Source organism: Heterodontus francisci, chromosome 4, assembly GCF_036365525.1.
Source record: "Heterodontus francisci isolate sHetFra1 chromosome 4, sHetFra1.hap1, whole genome shotgun sequence".
Classification (NCBI taxonomy): Eukaryota; Metazoa; Chordata; class Chondrichthyes; order Heterodontiformes; family Heterodontidae; genus Heterodontus; species Heterodontus francisci.
In genome coordinates, this window is record NC_090374.1 from 38,004,819 (window position 1) to 38,021,433 (window position 16,615).

At 46.7% G+C, this 16,615-nt stretch overlaps 1 protein-coding gene across 1 annotated transcript in view; it reads right to left on the bottom strand.

Annotated features, from left to right (window-relative positions):
* The window catches only part of LOC137368965 (uncharacterized), a 98,842-nt gene that overhangs the window by 33,427 nt on the left and 48,800 nt on the right, over positions 1 to 16,615 (bottom strand). The window contains exons 8-9 of the mRNA XM_068029357.1: positions 11,371 to 11,499; positions 9,692 to 9,939 (exon numbers count right to left, since the gene is read on the bottom strand). Of these exons, the coding sequence (XP_067885458.1) occupies positions 9,692 to 9,939; positions 11,371 to 11,499 (377 nt within the window). The remainder of the gene's footprint in view (positions 1 to 9,691; positions 9,940 to 11,370; positions 11,500 to 16,615) is intronic.

Below are 16,615 nucleotides of genomic sequence, written 5' to 3' on the forward strand. Positions count from 1 at the left end.
CTCTTATCTTTTATTAACATCCTTTTATTTGGTTCCTTACCAAATGCTTTTTGAAAATCCAAATATACTAAACCCACTTGTTCCCCTATATCTACTCTGCTAGCTACTTAATAGATTTGTCAAACACAATTTCTCTTTCATGAAACCATGCTAACTCTGTCAAATAATTTTCTAATTTTCTATGTGCCCTGTTACCACTTCCTTAATAATGTACTTTAGCATTTTCCCTACGATGGGCTGGATCTTATTCTCCTCCCGACGTTGGCCTTCGTGGCGGGGGGAGGGGCCAGAGAATCGGAGCGGCAGCAGCCACTATGGAACCTGACGCTGGGATAGACCGACAATGGCCTTCTTGCCCAGAGGGCAGTTGAGGCCCTTAAGTGACCTATTAATGGCCACTTAAGGGCCTCTTCCCGGATGGCCTCCTCGGAAATCGAGGCGTCCTCCCTGCAGGCTTGGGAGGGGGGGCCTCCTCCGTGGGCCATTTGTGGCCCATGGAGGATCCCCCACCAGGAACCAATTCACCCTCCGGGGCCCCCCTCCCCCTGGACCAAACGTCCAGCCCCCCACCACCCCTCTGCCTGGGCCTTCCGGAATGGCCTTGTCGATTCCGCGCCACCTACCTCTTCTCTGGGGTTCAAGGGCTGGGCCTGGGTCTGAGGCCTCTGCAGTACCGGCAGTGGCCACTGCTCCTGCTAATGCTGCTGACACTGCTGAGCTGCCAGCCATGTGATTGGCTGGCAGCTCTTGGGGGTGGGACCCCTGCCCCTATTAAGTCTTTAAAGGGATGAAATCCCGCCTCCTTAATCTTTCACCCCAAAGGACCAGAGGATCGCTCTGGAGGGGCTGAAAAAATGCAGAGGCGGGGTTCCCCTCGCATTTTCGGCTGGGCAACGGGAGCCCCGCCTCCTGCACAAAATCCAGACCGATGTCAAGCTAACTGGCCTGCAGTTCCCTGTTTTCTTTCTCATTCCTTTAATATTTGCTACCTTCCAATCCGCTGAGACTGTTCCAGAACCTAGGGAATTTTGAAAGATCACAACTAATGCGTCCACTGTCTCTGCAGACAGCTCTCTCACTGAAACTTTGGGCAGAATTTTCAAGGCGAGGTGGGGGCAGGAATACAGATGGGCAGGCCCACAATTTTGCACTGCCGAGTGGCGTGACAGAATCCTAATGTGTTCCCGACATGCAGGTATTTTGGAAATTATGTCAGCACGCGGGACCCAGCAACCTGCCCAATTATGGCAGATGACTAATTATTGATGTAAGCGAGCTATTTATCAGCTTGCAAAGGGCCAGTTTGTGGTTTTTGAATGGCGGCACAAAAATTAGGAAGGGTCTCAAGCACATCTACGAGGAAAAGGCAGCAACGCAGCGGGGAGCCAGTTGTGGCCGCAGGAGATTATCATTAGGCAGCATGGAAGAGGACAGCTTAGGAGAGACGCTCATGCATTGTCATACAGTTGCCATCATGTAAGCCAAGCTCCCTGAGCATTTGACTGCAAGCGCTAGGGCACTTGGGGGGTTATGTCCCTGCAGGGATCACGGGAGCATAACAGGGGGATCCAGGAAGCTCTGACATTCGAGCTGATGGCAAGCCAGGCCAGACCTGGATGTGGGAATAAGACAGGCACAACTAGCGATGAGGAGCAGCAGCAGATGCAGACCTCTGGCAATGAGGAGCACAGAGTTAACGAACGTGGGGCAGGAAGGCCACAAAGGTGATACCTTCAGCAAACGGTGTACCGCTGAAGAATAAGCTACCTCAAAATGTCAGAGCACCAGTGCTGTGAGAGGCTATGTCTATCCAGGCAGATAGTTTCTGACGTGTGCCCTCTTCCAAAAGGCATTTGATAAAATGCTACACAACAAATTTGTGAGCAAAGTTATAGCTCAGGGAATAAAAGGTACAGTAGTAACATGCATATGAAATTGGCAGAGTGACAGGAAACAGAGTAGTGGTTAATGGATGTTTATCGGGCTCGAGGAAGGTTTGAGGTGGAGTTCCCCAGGGGTCAGTGTTGGGACCGTTGCTTTTCCTGATATATATTAATGACCTAGACCTTGGTGTACAGGGCACAATTTCAAAGTTTGCAGATGATATGAAACTTGGAAGCATTGTGAACTATGAGGAGGACAGTGTAGAACTTCAAAAGGACACAGACAAGTTGGTGGAATGGGTGGATAAGTGGCAGATGAAGTTCACTGTGGAGAAATGTGAAGTGATTCATTTTGGTAGGAAGAACAGGGAGAGACAATATAAAGGGTACAGTTCTAAAGGGGTTGCAGGAACAGAGGGACCTAGGTGTATATGTACATAAGTCATAGAAGGTGGCAGGACAGGGAGAGATAGTGGTCAATAAAGCGTACAGTATCCTGGGCTTTATTAAATGTAACAATTCTGTGATGCTGTGATTCATTGAAGATCACCTCAGGACTCACAGGCCTTGCCAGTAGGTGTAAAATTCACAATGGCTTTGAACTTCTTTGCCTCCGGATCATTCCAAGGATCAGCAGCAGACCTTGGTGGCAGTTCTCAGCTGGCAGCACATCATTGCATAAGGCAGGTCACGGATGCCCTGATCAAGAGGGCAGGGGAGTACTGAGAATCCAAACGGATGGGGCAATACAGGCACAGAGGGCAAAGAGATTAGCCTCCATTACTGGATTCTCTCAGGTGCAGGGTATCATCAATTGCACCCATGTGGCCATCAAGGCACTGAGTGAGCATCCGGGGGATTCATTCTCAGACACTCGCAGCTGCCACAAATTTTCATGGCACCGGCAAGCATTCATGCATGGCTGCTAGGGAATATGGATATCCATTGACGAGATGGCTTCTGACACCTTTGTGCAACCCTACAGTGAAGGCAGAGGCATTACAACCCATACCATCTGGTCGCAAGGACCAACACTGCGCAGGCCATCGGCCTTTTGAAGATGCATTCTGGTGCCCTGACCGGTCGGTTGGCACCCTACAGTACATTCCTGCAAGCGTCACGCACATAGTGCTGGTCTGCTGCACTTTCCATAATACGGCCCTTCAGAGATGTGTGGACCTTGAAGGGGAAGAAGCGCTGAAACGGCACAGTTCTTCAGAGGGGGAGGAGGATGCAGTAGAGAAAAGCGCCCATACTTTGCAGGTAGTTCGCTGAGGCCGCCTCAAATGAAGGAACTTATCAGGGTAGCAGGGATGCAAGGGCCATTCTGATCCAGGCACATTTCACCTGAGTGCTACTCACCCTGTAGGTCAGTTGGCTCTGTGAGCCACCTTTCCCTGAGTGAAAGGACGCGTGCATAATGCACACAATTCTCAATACTTACATTGTTACCAACCTTGGATGGACCACAAGTCTCCAATGGCCACAATGTCCCCTAACACAGACCTTTGCTAGACTCACCCCCCCCCTTCTTCCCTTTTTGGCCTTATTGCCATCAAAGAATGTAAACACACAAGTCTGGGTGCAACCATGAACATGCCCATTGTATTAACTCTCAAGTACTTAATACAGCCACAAAAAGTGATACCCCAGTGACTCAGAAAGTGCTATTACCGACGCAGTGGCCTCCAATCACGGCCACGCCTACAGAGTGCTCTGCTTGTGGCTGGGGATGAGGTGGAGGCAGCCTGTTCACATGTTTTCGCATGCAGCTGAGATATCCATGGTGTCGTTCTCGGCCATTAGAGGCACTTTCACAGGCTGCTGTACCGGCGTCAATGCAGGGGCAGTCTCTGTCATAGGTCCTTGCTCCATAGATGGTCCCTCACTCAGAGGGGCCAAGGAGGCGGATGATGATGGTGGCATCACGTGAGGGGTGGTCCCCACATCATCATCTGCAACTGCCTCAGCTCTTTCATGGCACACTTGATCATTAGAGGGAACCACCGCTGCGGCACAACATGATTCTTTACGCCATTAGCGTCACTGACCGGTCAATGCTACAGAATTTGTTGTACATTCTGAGCATGTCAGTGCACTGTTCCTGCATTCACTCAGAGTGATGCCACATATGGCTCTCCACGAGGTTGGCCACTCTCAATGGAGGAGCTCATGTGCTCAAAAGCCTGAGACATGGTGGAGTGCTTGTGATGAATGGACACCTCCATGTTCAGCCCATGACTCTGCACTGCCTCATGGAACTCTGACACGTGGGCACTCATTTCATGCTGCTTCACCAGGTAGAGCCACCTTGTTTGTGACTCCCGAGGGGGTGCATCACTGCCCAGATAAGCATGGTAGTGTCTGTCCTCCATCCTCTGAGGGAGACTGCCCACAGCTGCCTCTGCCTCCCTCACATCGTCCTCGTGAAGTGCAATTCACCCAGTGCCACCCGCTCAGAGCTGGATTGAAGACTGGCCGACGTGAGTGTATCTGTGCTGATGGTAGATGGACTTGAATGATGTGACAGTGCAGGCTTCTTCTCCACAACTGGCCCTGTGGGATACAGAAGAGGTGGTCATTAGAACTCGCCTCCTTCAGCAAATGCTTCTGTCGAGCTGATGCATGATATTACAACTGATCTATTGGCATGGCATGGGCCGGGAATATGGGCACTCCCTCCCCCATCAATTGGAGATTTTGAGATAATTTCACCCTTTCTTGGATGGTAGCCCACCTGTCCTTCACCCACTCCTTGTTGCGACACCACCCTTGCCATTTCAAGGGCTGCCTCTTCCATGAAAGTAGGAATAGCAAGCTGCGGCACTCCACCACCTGCTCCTTGCTCTCTCTGGCATTATGCACTCTTTTCTCCGGCAAGGTCCAGAGTGAGAGAGTTAAGACAAGACTGCCCTCCCTCACCACTTACAGTGGAAAAATCACATGAGATGATGCAGTCTTCAGTGTTGTCTTTGCCACAATAGTGGTAGAGTTATGAGCTTTGCTCAAGGCAGACATTCCTCAGCATACATTTCTCCTATGTTCAGCAGAATTATGTGCTGCCATGCACGGAAGGTGCCGTGATGAAATAAACAATGAAATGGAGGAATTATAAAGTAAAAAATTCAACTGTTAAAACTAAATCACAAGAACTTGGATACTTGAACCACAGTAAAAATGAAGTAGTAGCCATATGACCCTTACTGTACTAGAAATCCATAAACTCATCTGCAAAGGTGAGGCTCATTACCCTTTTCTGAAATAGCAATGGCGAGAACCCCTTTGAAATTGAAAGGTACTATTGAATATTAATGACTCTGACAGTCTGACTCATAGCCGAATCAAGATGAATAAGGTGGGAAGCAGCAATATCATAACAGAATGGTTCCCATTCAAACATCAAATGATGGCCATAGTTATCATCCTGACTATTGTGTGGTCACAACTTGGGAGAGGGCCATGCGCCTCCTAACAGAAACTACAATGTGATAGATTTTGACTTTAAAAAGGTAGCTCTCTGGAGAGAGAGAGGGAGGAGATTAGGCCAATATTATAGAAAACCTGTGAGAAGGATCCAGCAGGCAAGAGAAGAGCCCTGCTGAGCAAGAACAGTCACCCCAGCAGAGGCATCACAAAGTGACTTTGAGACTAACCATCGGTGAAGGTAACAAACTACACACCACCAGCTTTGGGCTGTATTACAACCACTAGAGCTCTACAATCCCTCTTCAAAGTTCAAGACAGCGAATAACCAGGCCTACAACCTTTTACAAAGACATTTCCTCCCGAGAAGACTCAATAATCTTCTGTAAACCACAAACACTTACCTCACTTGGGTCTTTAAACTATCCCTTACCTTTTTCTCTCTTATCTATCTATACTAATGTATGTATGTGTGGGTGAATGTGTGTGTGAGGTTGCGATCGTTTCGGGATTTGTTTAAAAATAGTTATTTTTTTTTAACCTACGAGAAAACCTGTCATTTGCCTGTTTATTTGATCCTAAAGACACTCAGGAGCTAACCTGATTGCAGTCAGTTGGGAGGCGAACAGTGGGAACAGTGCACTCAGTCCGCTCAACTTGTGTGTATACTGGTGACTACAGACCTGGAGGCCCCACACTTGGGTGTTGCATTGCACTCACCTTGACAGACTTGAGTAGTCATTTAAACAGTTGTGACACTGAATCCACGTCCTCCTCACAACGCTGTGGCTGCTCACAGTGTGAGCCACTTCCAACCATTCCTGCTTCAACTAGCTGCCTGGCCTTCTCCTGCCACTCCCAGGGAACAGAATACTTCTCCTTGCTCCCACTTCCTCCAAAAGAACTTCAAGGGAGGCATCTGAGAAGTGGGGGGGGTCGGTGGGGGGGATGCCGCGGGGTGCTGCCCTGGCACAAGTACCTGACCTGGTGCTCTCCCACTATTCTCCTCTCTCTGGCATCTCTGCATGAAACAACAACCATAACAGAAGCTGCTGTTTGCCCTTTAAATCAGGCTTCCTGAGTGCAATGCCCACCTCCTCCCCATGCCCGCCACCTCTAATTGGGCAGACATGTCGACATGGGCCAATTAGTGGCCTTGGTTTTCAAAATCATGTCATGCTGACGGGATGTGGGGTCAGTGGCTGGAAGCGTTTCCAACATCGGGATCCGATCCCAGAACAAAAACCCTGCCCTTTGTTTTTCTCCCCTTCCCTATTCTCTCTTGAAAGTAGTGACTCATGCTAGGGTACAGTTCCATAGGCAGAGGTCCCTTGCTGCCTCATTCAAGTGACCATCCTTTATGTGTAAGCTTGGGGAGTCTGTGTCTGTGAGCTACACAATTCAGCTCAGTCCAATGATGTACTAACCCAATGTATGTACACATCCACTCAGCTCCTGACCTCAATACAGCCTTGGTCCAAACATGGACAAAAGAGCTGAACTCATGAGTTGATGTGAGAGTGACTGCCCTTGACATCAAGGCAGCATTTGACCAAGTATGGCATCAAGGAATCACAGAATCACAGAATTGTTACAGCGCAAAAGGAGGCTATTCGACCCATCGTGTCTGCACCAGCTCTCTGAATGGGCAGTTCACCTACTACCACTCCCCCACCTTCTCCCTGTAACCCTGCACATTCTTCCTTTTCATATAATAGTCTAATTCCCTTTTGAATGCTTCAATTGAACCTGCCTCCCACACACTCTCAGGCAGTGCATTCCAGATCTTAACCACTCACTGTGTGAAAAAGGTTTTCTTCATGTCACTTTTGCTTCTTTTACCCCAATTACTTTAAATCTGTGCCCTCTCGTTCTTGATCCTTTCACAAGTGGGAACACTTTCTCCCTATCTACTTGCAGCCCTAGCAAATCTGGAGTCTATGTAAATCAGGGGGAAAACTCTTCACTGGTTGGAGCACAAAGGAAGATGGTTGTGGTTGTTGGAGGCCAATCATGTCAGGCCCAGGACATCACTGCAGGAGTTCCTCAGGGTAGTGTCCTCAGCCCAACCATCTTCAGCTGCTTCATCAATGACCTTTCCTGCATCATAAGGTCAGAAGTGGGGACATTTGCTGATGATTGCACAATGTTCAGCACCATTCACGACTACTCAGATACTGAAGCATTCTGTGTCCATATGCAGCAAGACCTGGACAACATTCAGGCTTGGGCTGATAAGTGGCAAGTTGCATTCACTCCACACAAGTGTCAGGCAATGTCTATCTCTAACAAGATGGAATCCAAACATCTCCCCTTGACATTCAATGGCATTATGATCACTGAATCCCCCACTGTCAACATCCAGGGGGTTACCATTGACCAGAAATGGAACAGGACCAGCCATATAAATACTGTAGCTGCAAGAGCAGGTCAGAGACTGGGAATTCTGTGGTAACTCACTTCCTATCTCCCTTGCTTGTCCACCATCTACAAGGCAAAAGTCAGGAGTGTGATGGAATACTCTCCAATTGCCTGGATGAGTACGGCTCCAACAACACTCAATAGGCTTGAGACCATCCAGAACAAAGCAGCCTACTTGATCGGCACCCCACTCACCATTCACTCCCTCCACCACCGACACACAGTGGCAGAAGTGTGTACCATCTACAAATGCACTGCAGCAACGCACCAAGGCTCCTTAAACAACCTGCGACCTGTACCACCTAGAAGGACAAGGGCTGCAGATGCATGGGAACACCACAATCTGCAAGTTTTCCTCCAAGCCATACAACATCCTGATTTGGAAATATATCGTCATTCCTTCACTGTCACTTGATCAAAATCCTGGAACTCCCTTCCTAACAGCACTGTGGGTGTACCTACACCAGATGGAGTGCTGCGGTTCAAGAATGCCACTCAGCACCACCTTCTCAAGGGCAATTAGGGTTGCGCAATAAATGCTGTCCTAGCCAGCGAAGCCCACATCCCATGAACGAATGAAAAAATTCCAGCAAGGTCAAACAACAATTTTCAGGAATGGGAATCCTGTCCCAATATTCTCCCGTCCGACAATGCAGAGACCAGTTGTGATGCTCTCAACACTGTGTTGCCTGAGATCATAGAATCATAGAACGTTTAAGGCACAGAAAGAGACCACTTGGCCCATCGTGTCTGTGCCGGCTGAAAACGATCCACCTATTCTAATCCCATCTTCCAAATTAGGAAACTCTTTTAAGTTCTTCAACATTTGCTAATGCTGCAACCAATATGTTTTTCCACAAAATCTCCCACCCCGTTCCAACCCGGTTCCACCCCAACAAGATATTTCTATCATTCACAAATCTTCTTTTCAGATTAATTAAACAAAGTGGACCCAAATTCTTTGTGCATCAGGGATTCGGCACAATCTGAGTGGCATAAATTCAGGCTTTTACTCCGTGACCTTTTCTTGTGCACTAATCGATCAAGCCATGAAATCTTTAGCAGTGAAGTGTTTTGGAGTGCAGTGTGCTGCTACTTATTTCTCATGTTCTTATGTACTCCACCTTGCTACTTAACTGTAATGTGGGATTTAGATTTTGATCACCTGCAGCAAGTACAATTTACAGCTGAACCTAACAAGACAATAATCCAGAACCAAGGCTAATTTGACTTTCTAAGAAGTCTATGCTGGATTGGTAAAGCCAAATACATTCACCCAAATTATATTTTTGAAAACAGAAATTCAATCCATCTCGCAATCCATCTGAGCATTTAAAAACAATATGGAGGAATGAGATACTCTACAAAAATATGATTATAAATACATTACTCAAAAATAATTTAGGAAAATAATCCCAGCCATCAGGACAACCAGTCTCCCCCTCAAATCGACCTTTCAGCTATTCCCTTTATGACAGATTGAAGCTCAGGCTCCAGCTACAAACCCTGTGAGGCCCCCGAGTGAGGAGCAAAAGTGAGACAGGACATTAGGCCTGTTGCCTGGAGAGAGGAGCCAAGGGAGCAAAGCCTTCTCCACCAGCCCGGTGCGAACTGGAGCTGGTGATGTAAAATCAGGATGTGTGACTCCCTGTGCATAACCACAAGCAACCTAGTGCCAAAGGGCTGTGCAACAGACAGGATCTAACTCCACAGCACCCATTCACTGCCTGCCTAATCCCAGCCCTCCCTCACTCACAACATCATGAATTTTGGGTGGGGGTGATAATGAGCAATATATCTTGCTCATTACAACAGAAACAAAACAAAACGTCAGGAAATTCCCATCTATTGGCCTGCTCTGGAAATTTTTAACCATTCATTTTTCAACATTTTAGTGTTGGTAGTCATCTTTCAATTGTGCCTCTTTAAATAGGCACCCAGGCATTTCAGGAATGCTCACTTGCCTCCAATCACTGTAGAGGAGAATTTGGCCAAGTGTTTGTGGTCTTCAGTTTCCAGGTTCCAGGAGATGATCTCAGTGATATTCATTTTAAAAGAGCAGCACAGTGCCACTAGATGAGAACCCAAATGATTCACAGACAGGACAGAAAGGTGATGATTGCAACAGCCTTTTACTGTGTGGATATAAGCAAAATTTTTCACACCAAATAGTTCAATATGGAGTACTTCACGCAATCTTGAGTACGGATACCTGGAATGACATTTCAAAGAAGGAAAAATAATTAATCTGAAATTGAATGTTGCCAATAAATTTATAGAGTGGCTTTTTTCAAGAGGCTTAAGAGCAGTTGAAATCCAGATTTATGCACTAGCAACTCGAAATTCAGATTTGGTTTTATAGGTTTAAATCACAGACCATCTAAAGTTAATTCCAAACCAGGAGTCTGTGGGTAAACCAAAAAGATCAGCCCGTGATTATATATTGATACTTTGGGCCTCCTTATCTCGAGAGACAATGGATACGCGCCTGGAGGTGGTCAGTAGTTTGTGAAGCAGCGCCTGGAGTGGCCATAAAGGCCAATTCTAGAGTGACAGGCTCTTCCACAGGTGCTGCAGAGAAATTTGTTTGTCGGGGCTGTTGCACAGTTGGCTCTCCCCTTGCGCCTCTGTCTTTTTTCCTGCCAACTACTAAGTCTCTTCGACTCGCCACATTTTAGCCCTGTCTTTATGGCTGCCCGCCAGCTCTGGCGAACGCTGGCAACTGACTCCCACGACTTGTGATCAATGTCACAGGATTTCATGTCGCGTTTGCAGACGTCTTTAAAGCGGAGACGTGGACAGCCGGTGGGTCTGATACCAGTGGCGAGCTCGCTGTACAATGTGTCTTTGGGGATCCTGCCATCTTCCATGCGGCTCACATGTATCACATATATTGATACTATAAAGCCAATAATGTGACTGCCCAGCTTTACCTGCTAGAAGTGCTAACATATGGGTGGAAATTCATGGGGCCCACAGCTGCATTTTCTGATGCATCTTTTCATTGTCCGAGAAGAGCAATTTTGTAATGTTAGCCCCTATATGTTGACCAGATACTTAATTTCCAATCACATTCTTTCAATTGAATATTGTCTGAAAATCAATTTGGCTCTTTATAGATAGTGGTTTTATTTTCGTAAAACCAAGCAATGAGACTCTCCAACTTCGATCATTTTTGACAAATGGTCAGTCCTGGACAAATTACATTGAAAACTCTCTATATTAGGGGAATAAACATTGGACAGACTTTTGTTCTGCCCTTGAAGATGGGCACTGAGGCTGGGGGCAAACAAAATGGCAGAGGGTACCACTCCCGAGGTTGGCCAGGCCCCCTGTCATTTTGTCAGGGACTAGGAAGGCTGAGGACAGCCTTAATTTCTGCCCCAGGCCAATTGAGGCCCTTAAGTGGCCAATTAATGGTCACTTAAGGGCTTCTTCCTATCTCCATCTCAATTTTGTGCAAGGCGGAGGGGCCCACTGACGCGAGGAGTTGCTGCCAGGTGAAGCCCAGCGATCTCCCAGGAGGGTCCGGGCGGGGGGGGGCCCCTTCTTTAGTGGCAACTGATAGTGAGCTCCAAAGTTCCATCCTATTCTGTTATTTTTCAACTCATTATATAGGACTAATTCTGATATGCTACAGTACCTGCAGATTAAAAGGAAGTACTCTTTGGTAACTGCCACCCCTTGGATAGATGCTGCTGTGTCACAGGCTGGCAACTTGGCAACTACTTTTCCGTTTTTAGCACTCAACACCATAGCTTCTTTCCCACTCCTGACAAAGTCACAAAAAGAGCAATTAGAACAAATAAGGAGAGCATTCCCAAATGCAATGTAAACTGACCATTAAATATCGATCACATTGCCCATCAACAGTGTGAACAGGTTGATGTTCCGATGGGGAAAAAATAACAGAAAAGTGGTGGGAAATTGTTTTTTTCTGCTCTTACTCTTGTAGGAAGTGAGACGTACACGCTGCTTATGTGTCATTTAGGAGACAGCTGTCATGTTATCTGTAAGCACAATGGGAACAACTGTGTTGTTGGTAAAGCTGCCGTTCATCATACACAAAGGTAAAATAACTATTCCCTCTCAGTGCAGCTTTCAGATATAAATCATATTTAATTATCTTCACTTTAAAGTACAAAGGGCAGCCGTTTATTGGAATGGCCTTTCATTTATCAGGCTCATTCCTTTCTACAGCTAGATATACCCATTAAACACACTGCAGTCATTTACAAGATGTCCAGTTTTTAACTTTAGCTTTATGAGGTTCTTATTGGGATCAGGCAATGCTTGTCCTTATCTGTATTTAATTTATTATCTGTTACAAAATCTCTGTAGTAATAATTGTAATTTTTATCCTGTTCACTCCCACTGTGACTGAAAGGTGTGGAGTTAGTGAGGCTGAAAACTTTAAGCAGGAAGTTTTAAAGAGAGGGGTCTGAATTAGTTACAAGTTCATAAGATCATAAGAACTAGGAGCAGGAGTAGGCCGTCCGGCCCCTCGAGCCTGCTCCGCCATTCAATAAGATCATGGCTGATCTTTTCGTGGACTCAGATCCACTTACCCGCGCTCCCCCCGTATCCCTAAATTCCTTTATTGTTCAAAAAGATATCTACCTTAGCTTTAAAGACGTTTACTGAAGAAGCGTCAACTACTTCACTGGGCAAGGAATTCCATAGATTAACAACCCTCTGGGTGAAGAGGTTCCTTCTTAATTCAGTCCTAAATCTGCTCCCTCTAATCTTGAGGCTATGCCCTCTTGTCCTAGCTTCACCTGCCAGTGGAAACATCCTCTCTACTTGTATCTTATCTATTCCCTTCATGATTTTATATGTTTCTATAAGATCCCCCCTCATTCTTCTGAACTCCAATGAATATAATCCCAATCTACTCAGTCTCTCCTCATAAGCCAACCCCCTCAACTCCGGAATCAACCTAGTGAACCTCCTCTGCACCCTCTCCAGTGCCAGTATATCCTTTCTCAAGTAAGGAGACCAAAACTGCACACAGTACTCCAGGTGTGGCCTCACCAGTACCTTATACAGCTGCAACATAACCTCTCTGCTTTTAAACTCAATCCCTTTAGCAATGGAGGACAAAATTCCATTTGCCTTCCTAATTACTTGCTGTACCTGCAGACCAACCTTCTGCGATTCATGCACAAAGACACCTAGGTCCCTCTGCATAGCAGCATGCTGCAACTTTTTACCATTCAAGTAATAATCCTTTTTACTGTTACTCCTACCGAAATGAATGACTTCACATTTACTAACATTGTATTCCATCTGCCAGACCTTTGCCCACTGTCATGTTCTTTGGGAACTGGGCTGACCAATCCTTTGTCCCTTTCACCGTCAGGTCAGTCTACCTGAAGGTGCTGGGGATATAGTTCGAAAGGGCTGGGGCGTGCACCAAAACCTGGGAGGAGCGAGTAGCCAAGGTACAACAAAAGTTGAGCATGTGGGGGCAGCGATCTCTCTCCATTGTGGGTAAGAACCTGGTCATCAGGTGCGAGGCGCTCACGTTGTTGCTGTACGTGGCGCAGGTCTGGCCCATGCCCCACTCCTGCGCTGTGGCGGTCACCCGAACCATTTTTCGCTTCATCTGGGGATCTAAAATGGACCGGGTCCGGAGGGACACGATGTTCAAATCTCTGGATATGGGCGGGAAAAATGTACCCAACATGACCCTCATCCTGATGACCACTTTCATGTGCGGCTGCATCAAGCTGTGTGTAGACCTCCAGTACGCAAACTCCAAGTGTCACTACGTGCTGAGGTTCTATTTGTCCCTGGTGTTGCGAAGGATGGGCCTGGTCACATTGCCGCGGAACGCTCCATGCAGTTGGACCGTGCCGTACCACCTATCCTTTGTGGAACAATTTCTGCGGGAAAACACCTTTCACCACCGATCCATCAGGCAGTGGTCTGCACGGAATGTCCTCAAGGCCCTACGGGAAAAGGAGACGGTGGATCCTGTCGGATGGTTCCCCGGGCAGACCACCAAAGTCATTTGGCGGAATGTCTCATCACCAGAACTTTCAAACAAGCACCAAGATGTAGCTTGGCTGGTGGTGAGAAGAGCCATCCCAGTCAGATCCTTCCTGCATGCCCGAAGTCTCGCCCCCTCCGCTCAATGCCCCCGCGGTGGCTGTGGTGGGGAAGAGACGGTTGCCCACCTCCTCCTGGAATGTGTCTTTGCAAAGCAGGTGTGGAAAGAGATGCAGTGGTTTTTGTTGAGGTTCATCCCAAGCAGCTCTGTAACACAGGAGTCTGTGCTCTACGGGCTGTTCCCAGGGATGCACACCGAGACAAATATCAACTGCTGCTGGAGGACTATCAATTCGGTGAAAGACGCCCTTTGGTCTGCCCGAAACTTGCTGGTCTTCCACGACCGAATGTTGTGGACTGGCACATTCCAAGGTCCAGAACTACGTACTGAGGGACGCTCTAAAGCTTGGGGCAGCCGCAGCAAAGGCTCAATGGGGAAAGACCACAGTGTAAAGTCCCCCCGCCAAGCTGAACTGAGGGGTTGGACCCATGGGAAACCCCTCGAACTGTATCGGGAAAATTTTCATTTGCTGTAAATGTAAAAATGTAATTGGCATGACAAAGATGAAATGGAAGGGTTATGGAGCAACTCATGATTGTATTGCATCGGAAGGGTTATGGAGCAACTCATGATTGTATTGAAGGAAACCGATCTCCCATGCAATGTTTGTATTTTTTGGTGCTGTTTGAAACTGTTTGGAAATGTAATTTTTACAGATTTTTATGAATAAAGTATATTTTGGAAATTAAAAAAAAGATAGAACCGAGGGAGGAGAGGATGCCTCGGATCTATGGTACATCAATTAGGAGTTGAGATTCCACAGTGTTCAGTTCAATTCACAACTCCTCTGAAAGCAAGACAACCTACAGGTTAACCTTCACAAAATCGAGGTTTGGGCTGATAAGTGGCAGGTAACATTCATACTCAGTAAGTGCCAGGCAATGATTAACTCCAAGAAAGAGCCCAACAGTCTAGCCTGACCTTCAAAGGCAACATCACCACCAAATGCCCCACCCTCAATACCTTAAGGTGTTATCACAAACCAGAAGTTTAACTGGACTGGATATATTGGGAACCTTGGCACCAAGAATAGGCAAAGGCTAGGCACTCTGTAAGGTACCTCGTGACTCCTCAAAACCTCTGCACCACCTTCAAGTCACAACTGAGGCGTATTATGGAATATTCCTCACTCACGTTGATGGCTGCACTTGCAGAAAATCTCAAGAAGCTTGACACCAGCCAGGACAAATCAATGCATCTAATGCCACTTCACTCGATACCTAACCCCAGTCTTCACTGTTGGTGCACTGTGGCTGCAGTATGTACTATATAGAGGGGAGTTGCTGCAGCTGCTCAGCAAACTTACATTGACAAGTCCCAGCCCTGAGGCTTCTATCACCAAGGAAGACAACAGCATCACCATCATGGGAACACCATTAACTCCAGGCTCACCACCAGGTCACACACCATCTTAACTTGACCATGTATTGCCATTCCTTCATCATTCTTTGGTCAATATCCTAGAATTCTATACCTAAAATTGCCTTGTGAGCACTGTCAACACAATGATGACAACTCCAAGAAGGACCAGAATCATTTTCACAGAGCAACTAGTGATGGCCATTAAATGTGGCTGTGTCAGTTTTGCCCACATCTCCCGAGTAAAATAAAACAATATTAACTACTACAAATGCAGGATGCATTTAACCAGAAAAGCACTGGATGTCCTAATCGGACTAGAGTGTACTCTTGATAAATTCTCCTTTTTGGACAGACCAATGCTATTTCCCTGGTTAGAGCTACAGATATTATTTACATGCAAGCAGTTATCCACAAATGGACCCCTCCACTGAATATAGCTATACAGACCAAGAAAATCCAAGGTTCAATCCCTGGTCTGTGCTGAGGCAACGGGAAGTATGTTACAATTAACTTTAGTAAACCTTGGGTAAAGAAAGGAAAACTGGCCAGGGTTCCTGCACCTGTCATTATCCGAAGATCGTAGCTCGAGCAGGGCGTGTGTGGATATTGGGACAGTATAAAATTGGGCTCCACTGTGATTCCCCAGGGTCAGAATGATAAATCAACTTTCCAGTAAATTTTTCCAAAGATGAATTATTCAGATGCTGGTAGACTGTAGTGAATGTGTTACAGATACCAACTTTGTTGTTAGAAATTATTTGTTGGACTCTCTTTGAATCTAACTTTTAAGTTACTTACAGTCGCAAACAGAAACATGCGGATATATTATTTACGTGAACGGTTTCGGTTCAACTGCCTTTAGCTGTAACCAGATCTTTTTATTTTGAATATATATGTGCCATCCATCAGGAGTTGTTTTATTTTTGTCCATTCAGGTGCCAATGTTGGAGAAAAACATTTTCTATTTTGCACACAATGCAAACTGAAAAATGTGTGGTACCATGCACTCCGAAGGATAGTTGAGGCAATTGAAAGGAAGTTGGATGGTCAGCTCAGAGATAGCATGAGGAGAGAAAGGAGAGAAACTAGAGAAAGATGCGAGTTGAGGGCTAGGGTGAGCAGAGTCTTGGGGCCAGTCTGGCTTTGTGGGCAACGGGAAAGGGGGGTGATGTGGTAGTAGTAAACAGAGGGACAAAGGCTAGTCAGTTGGGAGTTTGAAAGTGTCGTTGTAAGTGAAATACCCCTTCACTCACCTGGTAATATGGGGATTGAAGGATACAACGAAGTGGTTGGAGATGGCCTTACCTGTGATCGTGGCCATGAGAGTAAAGAATGAGGTGACATGGTCGAGGCAGTGGCCGTAAATATGGGTAGCAGAGTTTATATAAAGGGAGAAGTTAAGGGAGAACAG